Here is a 14,827-nt window from a genome sequence, read left to right on the forward strand (position 1 = left end):
GCAATAGCCTTTTTGGATACTGCGAAGGCCTTTGATTCTTTGGAGTGGAAGTTCTTGCAGAGGGTGCTTCTGAGGTTCGGCTTTTCAGTTAAATTTTGTAGATGGATCGAATTGCTTTATCGTATGCCGAGAGCCAATATACTTGTGAATAGCGTGCTGTCGGAATATTTCAACTTGGGTAGGGGGACCAGACAGGGCTGCCCGCTATCTCCGATGCTCTTTGCGCTCGCGATTGAACCAATTGCACTTAAGATTAGACAAGATCATTTGGTGAAGGGAATCAATATTAATTCTAGAGTGGATAAGGTAGGATTGTATGCGGATGACCTAATGCTCTTCCTGGATGGGATTGAACAGTCCCTTCCTAGGGCAATTGATCTTATTGATGGCTTTGGGGAGTTTTCAGGTCATAAAATTAATTGGAGTAAGTCGATGGTCATGCCGATATTGGATAATATAGCGGTGCCCGTGTTGTTTGGTTTGCAGGTGGTACCAAGATTTAAGTATTTGGGCATAGTGATTAACCGGAATCCGATTAAAGACCTTGAGGACAATATATACCCCCTTGAGGATATCATGAGGAAAACGTTTGAACTATGGCCCCGACTCCCACTGTCTGTAGCAGGCAGAATTGGATTAATTAAAATGATAATCCTTCCAAAGTGTCTATATATGTTGGAACACACGTCAATTAAAATCCCCAAGGGTTATGTTAAGAAAATGCACAGCTTGATGGCAGAGTTTATATGGGGCTCATCTAGGCCTAAGGTGGGTATTGGTACCCTGCAGAGGCCCAAGAGGCAGGGAGGTTACACGGTACCTGATCTTTTTCTGTACTACCTGGCTGGCCAGCTACGATATTTAAGATATTGGTTGCTCTCCAACAGGCTTAATAACGCAGAGGCTCATCTCATTCATTTTCTGGAAGGATGTACACCATGGGAACGTGAAGGTTCATACAGACCACCTCGGGGCCTGCTGTTTGCATATAGTTTGGCAAAACAGGTTTGGCGGGAAGGTAAAGATACTTTAAAGTTTTCTGATCAGATTGGGGAGACTCAGATATGGGATAATCCTAAATTTACCCGTCTCCAGAAGTTACAGGATATAGGTTTCTTGAAGCAAAATGGTATAACAACACTCAATCAGATTTTTGAAAATCAAATTTTATTATCGTTTGAGCAATTTCACATAAAATTCGGAATCCCATAGAGTTTTATAGATATCTGCAGCTGAGGCATGCCATAGCATCTCAGTTCCCGCTTCTCAGGATGCAAATATCTAAATATCCACTAATAGGAATATTGTCCACTCAGGGGCCCACAGGTGTGATTTCCTCTCTGTACACCTTTCTGTTAAATTCCAAGATTGCTTCCACCCAACTGAAGATAAATGGAGGCACCTAATCCCCTCTATCACCGATGACCAGTGGAGTGACGCACTGGAGGCACATACGACGGTGTCTCCAGCGGCAAATAACAAATTGATTCAGTTATATATGCTACACCAATCCTATCTAACCCCGAGTAAACTACATAAATTCGGCAGAAGAGTAAATGATGAATGTCATAGATGTGGGGAGGTGGGGGCAGATTTTTGGCATCTCATTTGGGATTGTAGAATTGTAAGAAGGTACTGGGAAGACGTAATTCTTGCTCTAGAAAGGATAATTGGTATACCAATTGAATGCACTCCAGAGATGTGTGTGTTGGGTGTTGTGGACGAAGAAATGTGGAATCATTATGACAGAATATTTCTCAGAGAGGTGTTGTTTCTTGCCAGGAAAGCGATTGCATTGAGGTGGATGGGGGGGGAAGGTCCCCTTCGGTTAATCAGTGGAAAAAATTGGTGAACAATGTAATTCCCTATGAGAACATACTATACAGAAATAGAGGATGTCCCCAGAAATTTTGCAAAATTTGGGAAAAGTGGTGTGACTCGCCCCTGACACAACTAGCTCCTGATGCCATAAATTCTTCAAATGTGAGATATAACCCATGAAGTGTTTATTTTTCAGTGTAGAATGTGATGCTTTACGTGGACTTAGTAATATTTGCTTACTACATCCCGACTTGTTAACTCAGAATCCTGATTTAGAACTCTTTAATGATGCAATGTTATTGAGAACAGAATACACTATGTTTAATGTTCTATTTTATTTGTGCTCTTTGTCTACTTTATTATTGGAAGTATGCTTTTATAACTGAGGTTGTGAATGACGACTAGATGGATTACTCTGTTTTCCTCATACTGTAATGTCATATGTTTAATATGTTATTTTGTGATATTTTTCAATAAAAAGAGTTTAATTAAAAAAACTTAATCCCTAGCCTTGTCTAGACATTACGGGCCCCATTACACACTTCAATGTCCCAGCGATCCCACCAACGATCCGACGTGGATGAGATCGTTGGGACATAGTTAGCCGATCGCTGGTGAGCTGTTACATATGCAGACTCACCAGCGATCAGGACCAGCGAGTACGCTGGTATCCAGGGTAAACAGCGGGTATCTAAGCGCCGCGCAGCGCTTAGTTACCTGCTGTTTACCCTGGATACCCAATCAGGACCAGCGAGCACGCTGGTATCCAGGGTAAACAGCGGGTATCTAAGCGCCGCACGGCGCTTAGATACCCGCTGTTTACCCTGGATACCAGCTCCCAGCGTCTGCTGTATGGCGCTGGGAGCTCGCTGATCGTTGGTCTCTCTCTGTCACACGCAGCGATATGTGCTACCCAGCGGGAGACCAACGACAGATTTATGGCCCAGACCATTAGGCAACAATTAACGATCAGCCAACTGATAGCTGATCGTTGCTACGTGTCACACGCAACGATGTCATTTCGACATCGCTGCAATGTCACCAAACTGGTAACGTTGCGACGTTATCGTTCACAATATCGTTGTGTGTAACGGGGCCTTAACTAAACACAATAGGCTCTGGATACTCATACACGGCTGAGCTAGCCCTGGCTCGGTCAAACAAGAAGCTATTGTTCATTGATATTTGCCTTCTCTGCACAGGGCTGCTACAGACTCTTCTCAGAGAGGGATTCTGTCTTGTCTCTCTCTTCAGCTCCAAGACACATGCACTCTGGTCAGCTTCCCTGAGCTGACTAAGGAGAACAACTAGCCTAGTTATATGCAGGGCTAGCCAGGTAATATAATCAGAACCTGTAGGGTTAGGATTTAACCCTAGCCTACCTGGCTTTGTTACAATATGTACATGTAAGCAGGTTACGGGATGTAGTGACGCAGGAAAGGCAGAGCAAGGGTTAACAGTGGAACAATTTAATTATAACAATAAGGGAACTCCTCACAGGGAGATAAGTTAAATTGAAAACAGGAATTGCAATGTAACAACAGTCCAGCTATAAAACTTATCGTGTCTGTAGGTTCCTCAGTCGCAGGCAGTCCACTGGGGGTGGTAGTACTACGGCCGATATGGAGTCTTCTAGGTGATTCTCAATAGATCTCGATCCGGCTTCTGGTGGTAACAGGCGGTCACCTGTTGTGCCCGCTGAGCTCCTAGTCCATAAATCTATGCAGCCAAAGTGGGAATCGCTGCAGGAATCTTTCTCCAACACGGATGTAGCTGCGCATCTGTGATCAATGAGGACCGCAACTCCTCCGTGCAAGCACTGTTCCTTGCTTAGCCAGGCGCTCGGTGCTCTGCTCCCTCACTGGCTGAATGGCGCATTCCCGAGAGCTCCGCCGCAGCTTAACCGCGCTGTCTCTCACCCTGCAGAGCGCGCCGCTCGCTCTTGCCTCTGACTGGGAAACTGAGGGCTCTTTCCCGCGCTTCCTGTCCTCTGATTAGCTTAGCCACGCCCCTTCCTCTTGGGTCATGGGACCTGTCTGGTCCCTCATTCTTTCCCCCCGGCAACACTGGGAGCAGCCTTAACAGTTACGGGCCCAGCATCGTGCAAGTACCCGTGGCACAGTCTTCCTCCTTACTCTCCTGCCCTCCTTTAACTCCTTCCTTCATCAGACGTTCACACTCTTCCATTTCTTCATTAATTTGCTGCCAAATAAACTGGTCTTGTTCATAACGAGTGGAAGGTGTTCCAGCTGTTGTCCACTCCATACGGCGTAGTTCAGGTTGAGTGGTAGAAGACAGGAGCATATCTTGATCCGATGAATCGGCGGACTATTCAAGTCTGAGAACGATGCGAGTGTCTCTTCCTCATCCATCACAGTCGAGAACCGTTGGGGTGAGCATTTCAGTGGTGCCTGGCACTCTCTCTCCTATTTCAGGGCCCTTTGACAAGCAAGGATGCAACATACTGCGGTGGACTATTCGGGTAGGCACTCCTTCTTCATGTTTGGGTTGAACTTCATACACTGGCCTGTTGGACCCAACTCGACATTTCACCCGATACGGGGTTTTTCCCATCGATGCTCCAACTTGCCCCGAGGCCACTTGTCTCGGACCAACGCCCGGTCTCCGGGCTTGAGAGCTGTCCCTCAAATAGGCGTTGTTTCATGGTGTTGGCGTTCCCGAAACTTAGTCTGCACCAGCCAGTGAAGGGTCTGCAGCCAATGTCGATGTTCTCGGACACAGGAAGACACCCCCGTCCGTGGGCAGTCTTCTTCCGGATCCAACTCCAGCTCTGTAATTTCCCGTCCTTTTCGTTCGAACAGCAGGGTATGCGGAGTGTATCCTGTTGTACTGTGAACTTGGTTGTTGTACACCCAGACCAATTCAGCCACATACTCATGCTACCATATTTTCCGATCTTCCTTCAATGTTCGGAGCATCTGAATTAACGTCCGATTGAAGTGTTCACAGGCTCCATTCCCCTGAGGATGATAGGGCATCGTCCTGGACTTCTCAATCTGGTACAGACAATGTAACTCCTCCATCACTCGACCTTGAAAACAAGCGCCTTGGTTGAAATGGATTCTCTTCGGGCAACCATACACACGGATGAAGTCTCGGCAGATAGCCTGCACAGCTGACTCAGCAGTTTGATCCCGAGTTGGAGTCACCACAGCGAACTTGGTAAAGTGGTCAGTCATCACCAGACAATGTTCATACCCGAGATAAGCTGGGCCCACAGTCAAGTAGTCGATCATCAATAACTCTAAGAGGGCAGAAGTCACGATCGTCTGCGTGGGGGTTCTTTGCTCCGGAGGTTTAGCTAGTTCACAGCTTCGACATCACTGACCGGCCTCCTCTACTGCAGTCTAAATACTATACCATATAGTCATGGCCGAAAGTTTTGGCACCCTTGACATTGTTTCAGAAAATGAAGTATTTGTCCTAGAAAATTATTTCAGTTACACGTGTTTTGTTATACACATGTTTATTTCATTTTGGAACAGCACAAAAAAAACTGAGAAAAAAGTCAAATTGGACATAATTTCACACAAAACCCCAAAAATGGGCAAAAGAAATTGTCGGCACCGTTACACAATTGTGGCTAAACAAATTTGTTTCGAGCATGTGATGCTCATTCAAACTCACCTGTGGCAAGTAACCGGTGTGGACAATAAGAAAATCACACCTGAAAGTGGATTAAAAAAAGGGGAGAAGTTGACTTAGTCTTTGCATTGTGTGTGTGTTCATTTGTCGGGGTTCACAGCATAATCAGGAAGTTTACAACCCATGGCACTGTAGCTAATCTCCCTGGATGTGGATGGCAGAGGAAAATTCATGAAAGGTTGCAATACAGGATAGTCCACATGGTGGATAAGCAGACTCAATCATGTTCCACAGTAATTCAAGTTGTCCTGCAGGCTCGGTGCATCAGTGTCAGCACAAACTATCTGTCGACTTTTAAATGAAATGAAACCCTGTGGCAGGAGACCTAGGAGGACCTCACTGCTGTCACAGAGACGCAAAAAAGCTAGACTGCAGTTTGCGAACATGTACGCGATTAAGCCAAAATTAGTTCTGGGAAAGTATCTTGTGGGCAGATGAGACCAAGATAAAGCTTTTTGGTAAAGCACATCATTCTACTGTTTACTAAATACAGAAGGAGGCCTACAAAGAAAAGAACACAGTACTTACAGTCAAATATGTTAGAGGTTCAAAGTTGTTTTGGGGTTGTTTTGCTGTTTCTGGCCTGGGTGTCTTGGCTGTGTTCAAGGCATCATAAAATCTGAAGATTACCAAAGGATTTTGAGTCGTAATGTAGTGCCCAGTGTCAAAAAGCTGGGTTTGCATCCTAGTTCATGGTTCTTCCACCAGGACAACCCAAACATACTTCAAGAAGCCCCCAGAAATACATGGAAACAAAACGCTGGAGAGTTCTGAAGTGGCCAACACTTGTGGAGAGATCTTAAAATTTCTGTTGCGAGAAGGCGCCTTCACACATGAGAGACTTGAAGCAGTTTGAAAAAGAAGAGTGGTCCAAAATTCCAGTTGAGAGGTGTAAAAAACTTGTTGATGGTTATAGGAAGCGATTGCTTGCAGTTATTTATTCCAAAGGATGTGCAATCAAATATTAAGATGAGGGTGCCAACAATTTTCTTCAGCTCATTTTTGGAGTTTAGTGTGAAATTATGTCCAATTTGCCTTTTTTCTCTGTTTTTTTGTGTTGTTTCAACACACACAGGAAATAAACATGTGTATAACAAAACATGTGTAATTGCTATAATTTTCTGGGAGAAATACTTGATTTTCTGGAACAATTTCAAGGGTGCTAACACTTTTGGCCATGACTATACCGGATTGTTTTCTGCCATACATACAGGGCCGGCGTTAGGGGCAGGCAGATAAGGCATCTGCCTAGGACCTCCACTAACCCAGGGGCCTCCAGCCAGTGGCTTGCTGCTAATAGCAGCAGATCACGCGGCTGCTATGGTGCCCGTGAGTCAGGGGGGCCCGATACCAGTGTCTCCCCGCACACACACACCCGCATTGCGTATTCAACTGTATAGGAATCATATATGTTGATACAGTTGAACGCAATGATGGAGGAGAGCGCGTTATGTGACGCCCCATCTCCTATCTCTGACGCAGTGGGCTTGACAGTGTAGCTACTGAGGTGAGGACACGCACCACAGTGGGGAATGAGGAGAGGCGAGTGTTGTATAATTTATTTATTTATTTTTTTAAAATAGGTGAATACGTGGTGGCCATAATACAGCAGGACTGTGGGGCTGCATTCTACTCTATGGAGGGGCTGAATTAAACTCCTATGGGGCTGCATTATACTCCTTTAGGGGCTGCATTATATTCCTGTGGGGGACTTTGGTGTGCATTGTATTGTGGGTTGTGATTTCTACTAAGGAGTGCATTATACTAAACAAGCAAATTGCTGCCTATTCATCGAGTGATTGTTTATGCCGGAACAAAAATCATTGTTCTCAGCAGCACATCGCCGGTGTAAGCTGCAGGTAACATGATGCTGTATGGTGACAGATTGATCTACTAGTGATCGTTCTGTGCCCATCATTCTTCCTCAGCCGATGTAAAGAGGTCAGGAAACAAGCGTCGAACGACTTCGGTATTGTCGCTCACACTTGTTTAACGACCTGAACTCGGCGCATGTAAATGCAACCGAAATGTTTGTGTGATGGTGCAGTATATGAGCATTTGGGGCTCCACTTTAAATTTTTGCCCAGGGCCCCACTTTGTCTAAAACTGGCCCAGCGTATATCTCATTCTATCATCCTATATCAAGGTATTATATTGCTGTTTGTGGATTGGTATGTGTATGTACGGTATATGTGTGTATCTAATATATAAAGCTCAATGTGTGTATGTCTGGGATTGGCATCTGCACCGTCGCAGCTACAGCCACAAAATTTGGCACAGTCACACGTCTGGACCCCGAGAGTGTCATAGGCTATGTTGTGAGGCAAAATTTTAACCCCGTGCGTTCCAATTCACCAAACAATTTTGCCCCTAGGTACATAATGGGGAAAAAGTGTATGTATGTATGTATGTATGTATGTATGTGTGTATGTCCAGGATTGGCATCTGCACCGTTGCAGCTACAGTCACAAAATTTTGCACAGTCACACGTCTTGACCCCGAGAGCATCATAGGCTATGTTGTGAGGCAAAATTTTAACCCCGTGCGTTCCAATTCACCAAACAATTTCGCCTATTATTCTTATCATTTCTATGGTGTTATCGTCCTTCTGTAAAGCTGGAAATAACACAATTTATTACCATGCCAACACAGACCACCCTCTGACACAGACTGCAGGGGGAGCCCAGTATCACACAGGATAGGATTAGATACACAGCTCAGCAGTCAGTATCACACAGGAGAGGATTAGACACATGGCTCAGCAGTCAGTATCACACAGGATAGGATTAGATACACAGCTCAGCAGTCAGTATCACACAGGATAGGATTAGATACACAGCTAAGCACACAGTATCACACAGAATAGAATCGTGGAATTGGAAGGGACCCCCTGGGCCATCTGGTCCAACCCCCTGCTCAAAGCAGGATTCGCTAAATCATCCCAGACAGATGTCTGTCCAGTGATACTGAATGCTGAGCCATGTATCTAATCCTATTCTGTGTGATACTGTCTGCTGAGCCGTGTATCTAATACATGGCTCAGCAGACAGTATCACACAGAATAGAATCAGATACACGGCTCAGCAATCAGTATCACACAGGATAGGATTAGATACACGGCTCAGCAGTCAGTATCACACAGGATAGGATTAGATACATGGCTCAGCAGTCAGTATCACACAGGGTAGGATTAGATACACAGCTCAGCAGTCAGTATCACACAGGAGAGGATTAGACACATGGCTCAGCAGTCAGTATCACACAGGATACGATTAGATACACAGCTCAGCAGTCAGTATCACACAGGATAGGATTAGATACACAGCTCAGCAGTCAGTATCACACAGGATAGGAATAGATACACAGCTCAGCAGTCAGTATCACACAGGATAGGATTAGATACACGGCTCAGCAGTCAGTATCACACAGGATAGGGTTAGATACCCTGCTCAGCACACGGTATCACACAGGATAGGATTAGATACACTGCTCAGCACACGGTATCACACAGGATAGGATTAGATACACTGCTCAGCAGTCAGTATCACACAGGATAGGATTAGATACACGGCTGAACAGTCAGTAACACAATAGGATTAGATACACAGCTCAGCAGAAAGTATCACACAGGAGAGGATTAGGTATACAGTTCAGCAGACATTATCACACAGGATAGGGTTAGATACACAGCTCAGAAACAGAATGTGCCAAAGGAGAGGACATTTTCATTCCAAGAATTCCACTCATTCCATCTGATTTGTTTTTTGATTTTAAACGCCTCCAGTTTCCAGTTCAACTGCTATTTGCAATGTCCATAAACAATGCTCAGGGACAGTCCTTGAAAGTAGTAGGGATCGATTTGCAATCTCCATGCTTTTCTCATGGTCAACTTTATGTGGTCTGTTCAAGAGTTGGAACTGCCAAAAATCTGTTCATCTTTGCACCGAAAGGAAAAACCAAAAATCTTGAATGAGTTGAAAATAAAATACTATCAATACTTAGGTAATCGTTTAGTTAATTTGTGTTGCAAATCTGTAGTGTTGAATATATGATGTGTAATGTTTTTATGTGCAATATAATCATTATAATTTGTTATAACTAACTACAGTTGGTTACTATTCCCGGGCAATGTCGGGCTCTTCAGCTAATATATAAATAATTTCGAATTACCTGCAGGATTTAATGTATATTACGTATAGATCATCTATTATTGTGGCATTGAGCTCCCCCTAGTTGTGGTTGCAGACAGAATCTTATGTATCTCTATATACAGGAAGCTCCCCCTAGTGGTGGCTGCAGACAGGATGTTATCATGAAACTCTGTAAGCAAGGAGCTCCCCCCAGTGGTGGCTGCAGACAGGATCTTATCATGAATCTCTGTATACATGGAGCTCCCCCTAGTGGTAGCTGCAGACAGAATCTTATCATGTATGTCTGTAAGCAAGGAGCTCCCCAGTGGTGGCTGCAGACAAGATCTTATCATGAATCTCTGTATACAGGGAGCTCCCCCTAGTGGTGGCTGCAGACAGAATCTTATCAAGAATCTCTGTATACAGGGCGCTCCCCTCTAGTGGTGGCTGCAAACAGAATTCTGTCATTTATCTTAGTGTACAGGGAGCTCCCCCTAGTTGTCACGGGTTTAACATGACAGAGAGGAACCAGAAGACCACAGCGTCTGATTTCTTCTACTCCTTCACTGATTAGAAGCACTTCACCTTCATATTAAACAATGTAAATTTCTTTAAGTAATGTGAGGATTAATCTGCTCCGTTGAGAGCTTCTGGAGCTTTGGTGCTCTCAGCTGTGCACTGTTAGCCACTCCTATATAATTTGGGCCCTGTCTAGCACTCATTGTCAGAGTTAGCTTATGCTGCATGGCTGCAGGTTTTTGCTGGTGGTTGCTATTGGAGAAGGTGTTTGGTAGATTTATCTGTGACTGTTGCTGGGTTTTGAGTGTGTGATAATTCCCTTTCTTCTCGTACTTTGGTTTAGCTCCATCCTCCACTCCCTGGTGCATTTCTCTGTTACATGTGTGAGTATAGTTGTATGTTTGGTATTTTCCGGTATCCCTTTTCATACTACCTAGTTAGTCTCGTTGGTGTATTATGGTACACTACTACTCCCCTCTTTCCTGGGAGTGGGAAGGGTACAGCCTGAGGGTGGATGCAGGAGCTGAGGCAAGGTAAGTGGCCCCTATGTCTTCACCTTCTGAATTAATCCGGGGAACAAGGCGAGCTAAGGCACCCCTAGCGTTAGGGACAGGGAAGAAGCTCCTGGTCCTGGGACACCTGACAACAGAGTCGCGACACTAGTGGTCTCTGCAGACATAACCTAAACCTGTATCTAGAAGTAGGGAGCTCCTCCTAGTGATGGCTGCAGACAGGTTCTTATGTATCTCATTATACAAGGAGCTCCCCCTAGTGGTGGCTGCAGACAGAATCTTATGTATCTCTGTATACAGGGAGCTCTCCCTTAAGGTAGCTACAGACAGGATCTTATCATGTATCTATGTATATAGGGAGCTCCCCTAGTGGTGGCTACAGACAGGATCTTATCATGTATCTTTGTATACAGGGAGTTCCCCCTAGAGGTGGCTGCAGAAAGAATCTTATGTATTTTTGTATACAGGGAGCTCCCCCTAGTGGTGACTGCAAACAAAATCTTGTCATATATCTCTTTATAGTGAGCTCTCCCTATTGGTGGCCGCAGACAGAATCTTATCATGTATCTCTGTATACAGGGAGCTCCCCCTAGTGATGGCTGCAGACAGGATCTTATCATGTATCTGTGTATACAGGGAGCTCCCCCTAGTGGTGGCAGCTGACAGAATCTTATTCTCTGTATACAGGCAGCTCCCCCTAGTGGTGGCTGCAGACAGAATCTTATCATACATCTCTGTATGCAGGGAGCTTCTCCTAGTGGGGGCTGCAGACATATAATTTTACCATCTCTGTATACAGGGAACAGTAACCACTGATTGGTCCATTATTCTATGCCCTGACTTCTCTCTGTATTTTTATTCCAGCAAATGTGTGTGATGACGAACTTTTGATTTGCCAGAACGGTGGTACGTGTCACCAGGGACAACGATGCATCTGCCCCAGTGGCTTTAAAGGAGCCCTGTGCCAAGATGTTAAATGCGACTCAACCCACAGGAACTGTGACTCCGCCTCTGGCACGCTGATGGTTTCCTCTCTGCTTCTCATCTGTACAATCCTTCTGAGCATGGAAGGCATTTAACGACCCTGCACCACGGTTCTTCATGTGGGTGCACAACTGCAGGAGGTGTCAACAAGTCATGCAATCCTCCTGTGAGGATGCTCCATCCGACCCACGGGGGACGGTAACTCCACTTCTGCAGTGCCTTACTGTCGCGTGTCACATGGGACTTTAGAAGAGCGTGAAGAAGCCCATGTTCTAGCATCCAAGGTGGAGATAGATGCCACTGTGGCCCTCAGGTGGAAGAATCATATTCAGGCTTCTGTAGACTTGGTGGCAATATCTACCCACACTTTAGATTCTCGAAAGCTGGCGTTTAGCCGGGCCCTAGCTGAGTCCATGCCTGGTTATACAAGATGGACGTCACTTTAAGCACCTCCCCCTTTCGATGTTAGTAAGGGGCGGAAACATAGATGAATGCTATATAACTTATCACTAAGCAGACATGGACCTTGTGCCAAAAACAAGACAGACACAAATCCGGAGGGTTGACGTCGCTCACCGCCACCAGGGGATTTTCTTTTGGGGGAATGCAGGACTGGGGGAGGGGAGCATCTAAATCAAACCCATTTGGCTCCGACTGTTTGACGTTCTCTTTGTCTGTTAACCATTTGCTGCCTGTGTTATGCCCCCCTCTGCTTTATTTGGGGAGGGTGGGAGGAAATTTCTAATCGTATCTGCCCACTTTCCCTCACAGATATCTAGATATTTTATTTTTTGAAATTCCAGTAAAAGCTCATTATCCATCGTCCTAGTGTATATGGAGCGATCACCTTCACTGTGACACACCTGGATCGGAAATTTTCCAGGTGGGAGGAGCCTCGGGAGGCGCCGGGGGGAGGGGTGGGGAAGAGAAGGGGCTGAGACGGTTGGGAACAATTAATATATACAGTATATAAAGATATTGCGGGCGGAGCCAGAGAGATTCTATTCATATATTGTATATTATGGATTTTTTTTTTGTAGAGAATTATTTTTGTTTCAATTTAAATGTTATATTAAAAAATAAAAAAAAAATCACAGAATGACGAGGATTAATCCCAAGACCCAGACATGGTGAGAACTATCCAAAGTAAAGAAATTGTGTATTAACACTGCCCCAGTGTGCCGTCTCTTGTATCACGTCGTTACAATGTCACAGATTTAAAGAGATAGCCCAGAAAAATGCCGGGTGCAAGATCCTGCTGCATCCATTACAGTGGATCATTTTTACCTGTATCTTTAAAGATTTATTTCCAAACTTGCAAGTGATCTCCAGGAAAGCCAAGACCTTTCTGATCTGACGGTTGGGACCCTTAATAATCCTGTTTAAATGGAGTAGTGCAATGCTCCATCCTGATGGGGAACTTCAGAGCTTCGATCTTACAATTGGTGGGGTCCCAGAGGTCGGACCCCTGCAGATCAGACGGGCCTCATCTTTGGGAAAAAAAAGCTTCAAGTATAAAAATGGCTGCTGTTCCACTGCCAAAACTGTGGGTCTCTGCTACCCTCCTGTGGTGGAAGCATATCACAGCACCATCGGAGGGATTTCTTGCAGCAATTATTTGCTGGGGTATTAATAATAATAATCTTTATTTTTATATAGTGCTAACAAATTCCGCAACGCTTTACAGTTTGCACACATTATCATCACGGTCCCTGATGGAGCTCACAATCTAAATTCCCTATCAGTATGTCTTTGGAATGTGGGAGGAAACCAGAGAACCCGGAGGAAAGCCACGCGAACACGGGGAGAACATACAAACTCCTTGCAGATGTTGTCCTTGATGGGATTCGAACCCAGAACTCCAGCGCTGCAGTGCTAACCACTGACCCACCGTGCATGTTTTACTTTTGCATTTAGCAGATAGGAGACATGAATGTTACCGCGCTGCTGTAGAAATCACAATCCCAAAATATGGATATAAAGATGATATTTTATTCACTAGTCTCTCAACGCGTTTCGAAGTTCACATAACTTCTTCCTCAGGGGTTGCATCTCTTGAGGAAGAAGTTATGTGAACTTCGAAACGCGTTGAGAGACTAGTGAATAAAATATCATCTTTATATCCATATTTTGGGATTGTGATTTCTACAGCAGCGCGGTAACATCCACGTCTCCTTCTATCTGCTATTGTGAATTGGTCAAATGTTTTGACCTGTGGATCTGCGGCAGCTGCTGGCTCTGATGAGTCCTACATGCTTTTACATTTTGGAAAACTAGGTGAGTGCAAACTAATAAATCCTTTGGAGCGGTCATTGGATAAGACCCTATTTTCTCTCCTAGAGTTTTTCTGTGATACTTTTGCATTTATCACACATTTGCATGAGGAGAACAAGTAGATGCACATTTATTATTTCTAGCATTCCCATCTGGGTGTAGCATTGAAAAGAGACTGGTTTAGGTTCTGACCTGAGTTTTTTTTCTACATTTTCTATATCTGAACATGTCAATCACTCGACAACAAAATGCATTCTCCACCCTCAGTTATAGGTGATTTTCTGGGATTTGTTTTCTCATTTTGACTCTCATAGTTGTGGTCTACCTATGATATCACTTACAGGCCTCTCTCATCTTTTTAAGTGGGAGAACTTGCACAATTGGTGGCTGACTAAATACTTTTTTTCCCCACTATATATCATGTCCCCCACCCAGAGAGGAGCTCAGCAATCAACTCTGCAAGCTTCTCCCTGAGATGGATGTCCGCAACATGGCCCGAAAGACACCTCTGTCATCATGTTCCTCCATTCTGTTACTGTACATAAATTATTCACCCTGCATTATACCCCAGAGCTCACTATTCTGCTGGTGCACTCACTGTGGACATACACACGTGGTCAAAATTGTTGGTACCCCTCGTTTAATGACAGAAAAATCCACAATGGTGACAGAAATAACTTGAATCTGACAAAAGTAACAATAAATCAAAAATCTATGATAATGAACAAATGAAAGTCAGACATTGGTTTTCAAACATGCTTACACAGAATTTTTTAAAAATAAAACTCATGAAATAGGCCTGGACAGAAATGAGGGTACCCCTGAAAATAATGTGACAAAAGGGACATGTTAAATCAAGGTTTGTCCACTAACTAGCATTACATATGTCTACAATCTTGGAATCAGTGAGTGGCCTGTATA

The 14,827-nt window shown here is 44.5% G+C and overlaps 1 protein-coding gene across 5 annotated transcripts in view; it reads left to right on the forward strand.

The window, feature by feature from the left end:
- The window catches only part of NTNG2 (netrin G2), a 119,767-nt gene extending 106,964 nt beyond the window's left edge, over positions 1-12,803 (forward strand). For all 5 annotated transcript variants that reach the window (XM_073555969.1, XM_073555965.1, XM_073555966.1 and 2 more), the window contains one exon: positions 11,513-12,803. In XM_073555969.1, the coding sequence (XP_073412070.1) occupies positions 11,513-11,727 (215 nt within the window). In that variant the 3' untranslated portion in view covers positions 11,728-12,803. The remainder of the gene's footprint in view (positions 1-11,512) is intronic.
- Positions 12,804-14,827: the final 2,024 nt, after the last annotated feature.

This window comes from Dendrobates tinctorius, unplaced genomic scaffold, assembly GCF_039654945.1.
Source record: "Dendrobates tinctorius isolate UK_male_01 unplaced genomic scaffold, ASM3965494v1 ptg000231l, whole genome shotgun sequence".
In the NCBI taxonomy this organism is placed as follows: domain Eukaryota; kingdom Metazoa; phylum Chordata; class Amphibia; order Anura; family Dendrobatidae; genus Dendrobates; species Dendrobates tinctorius.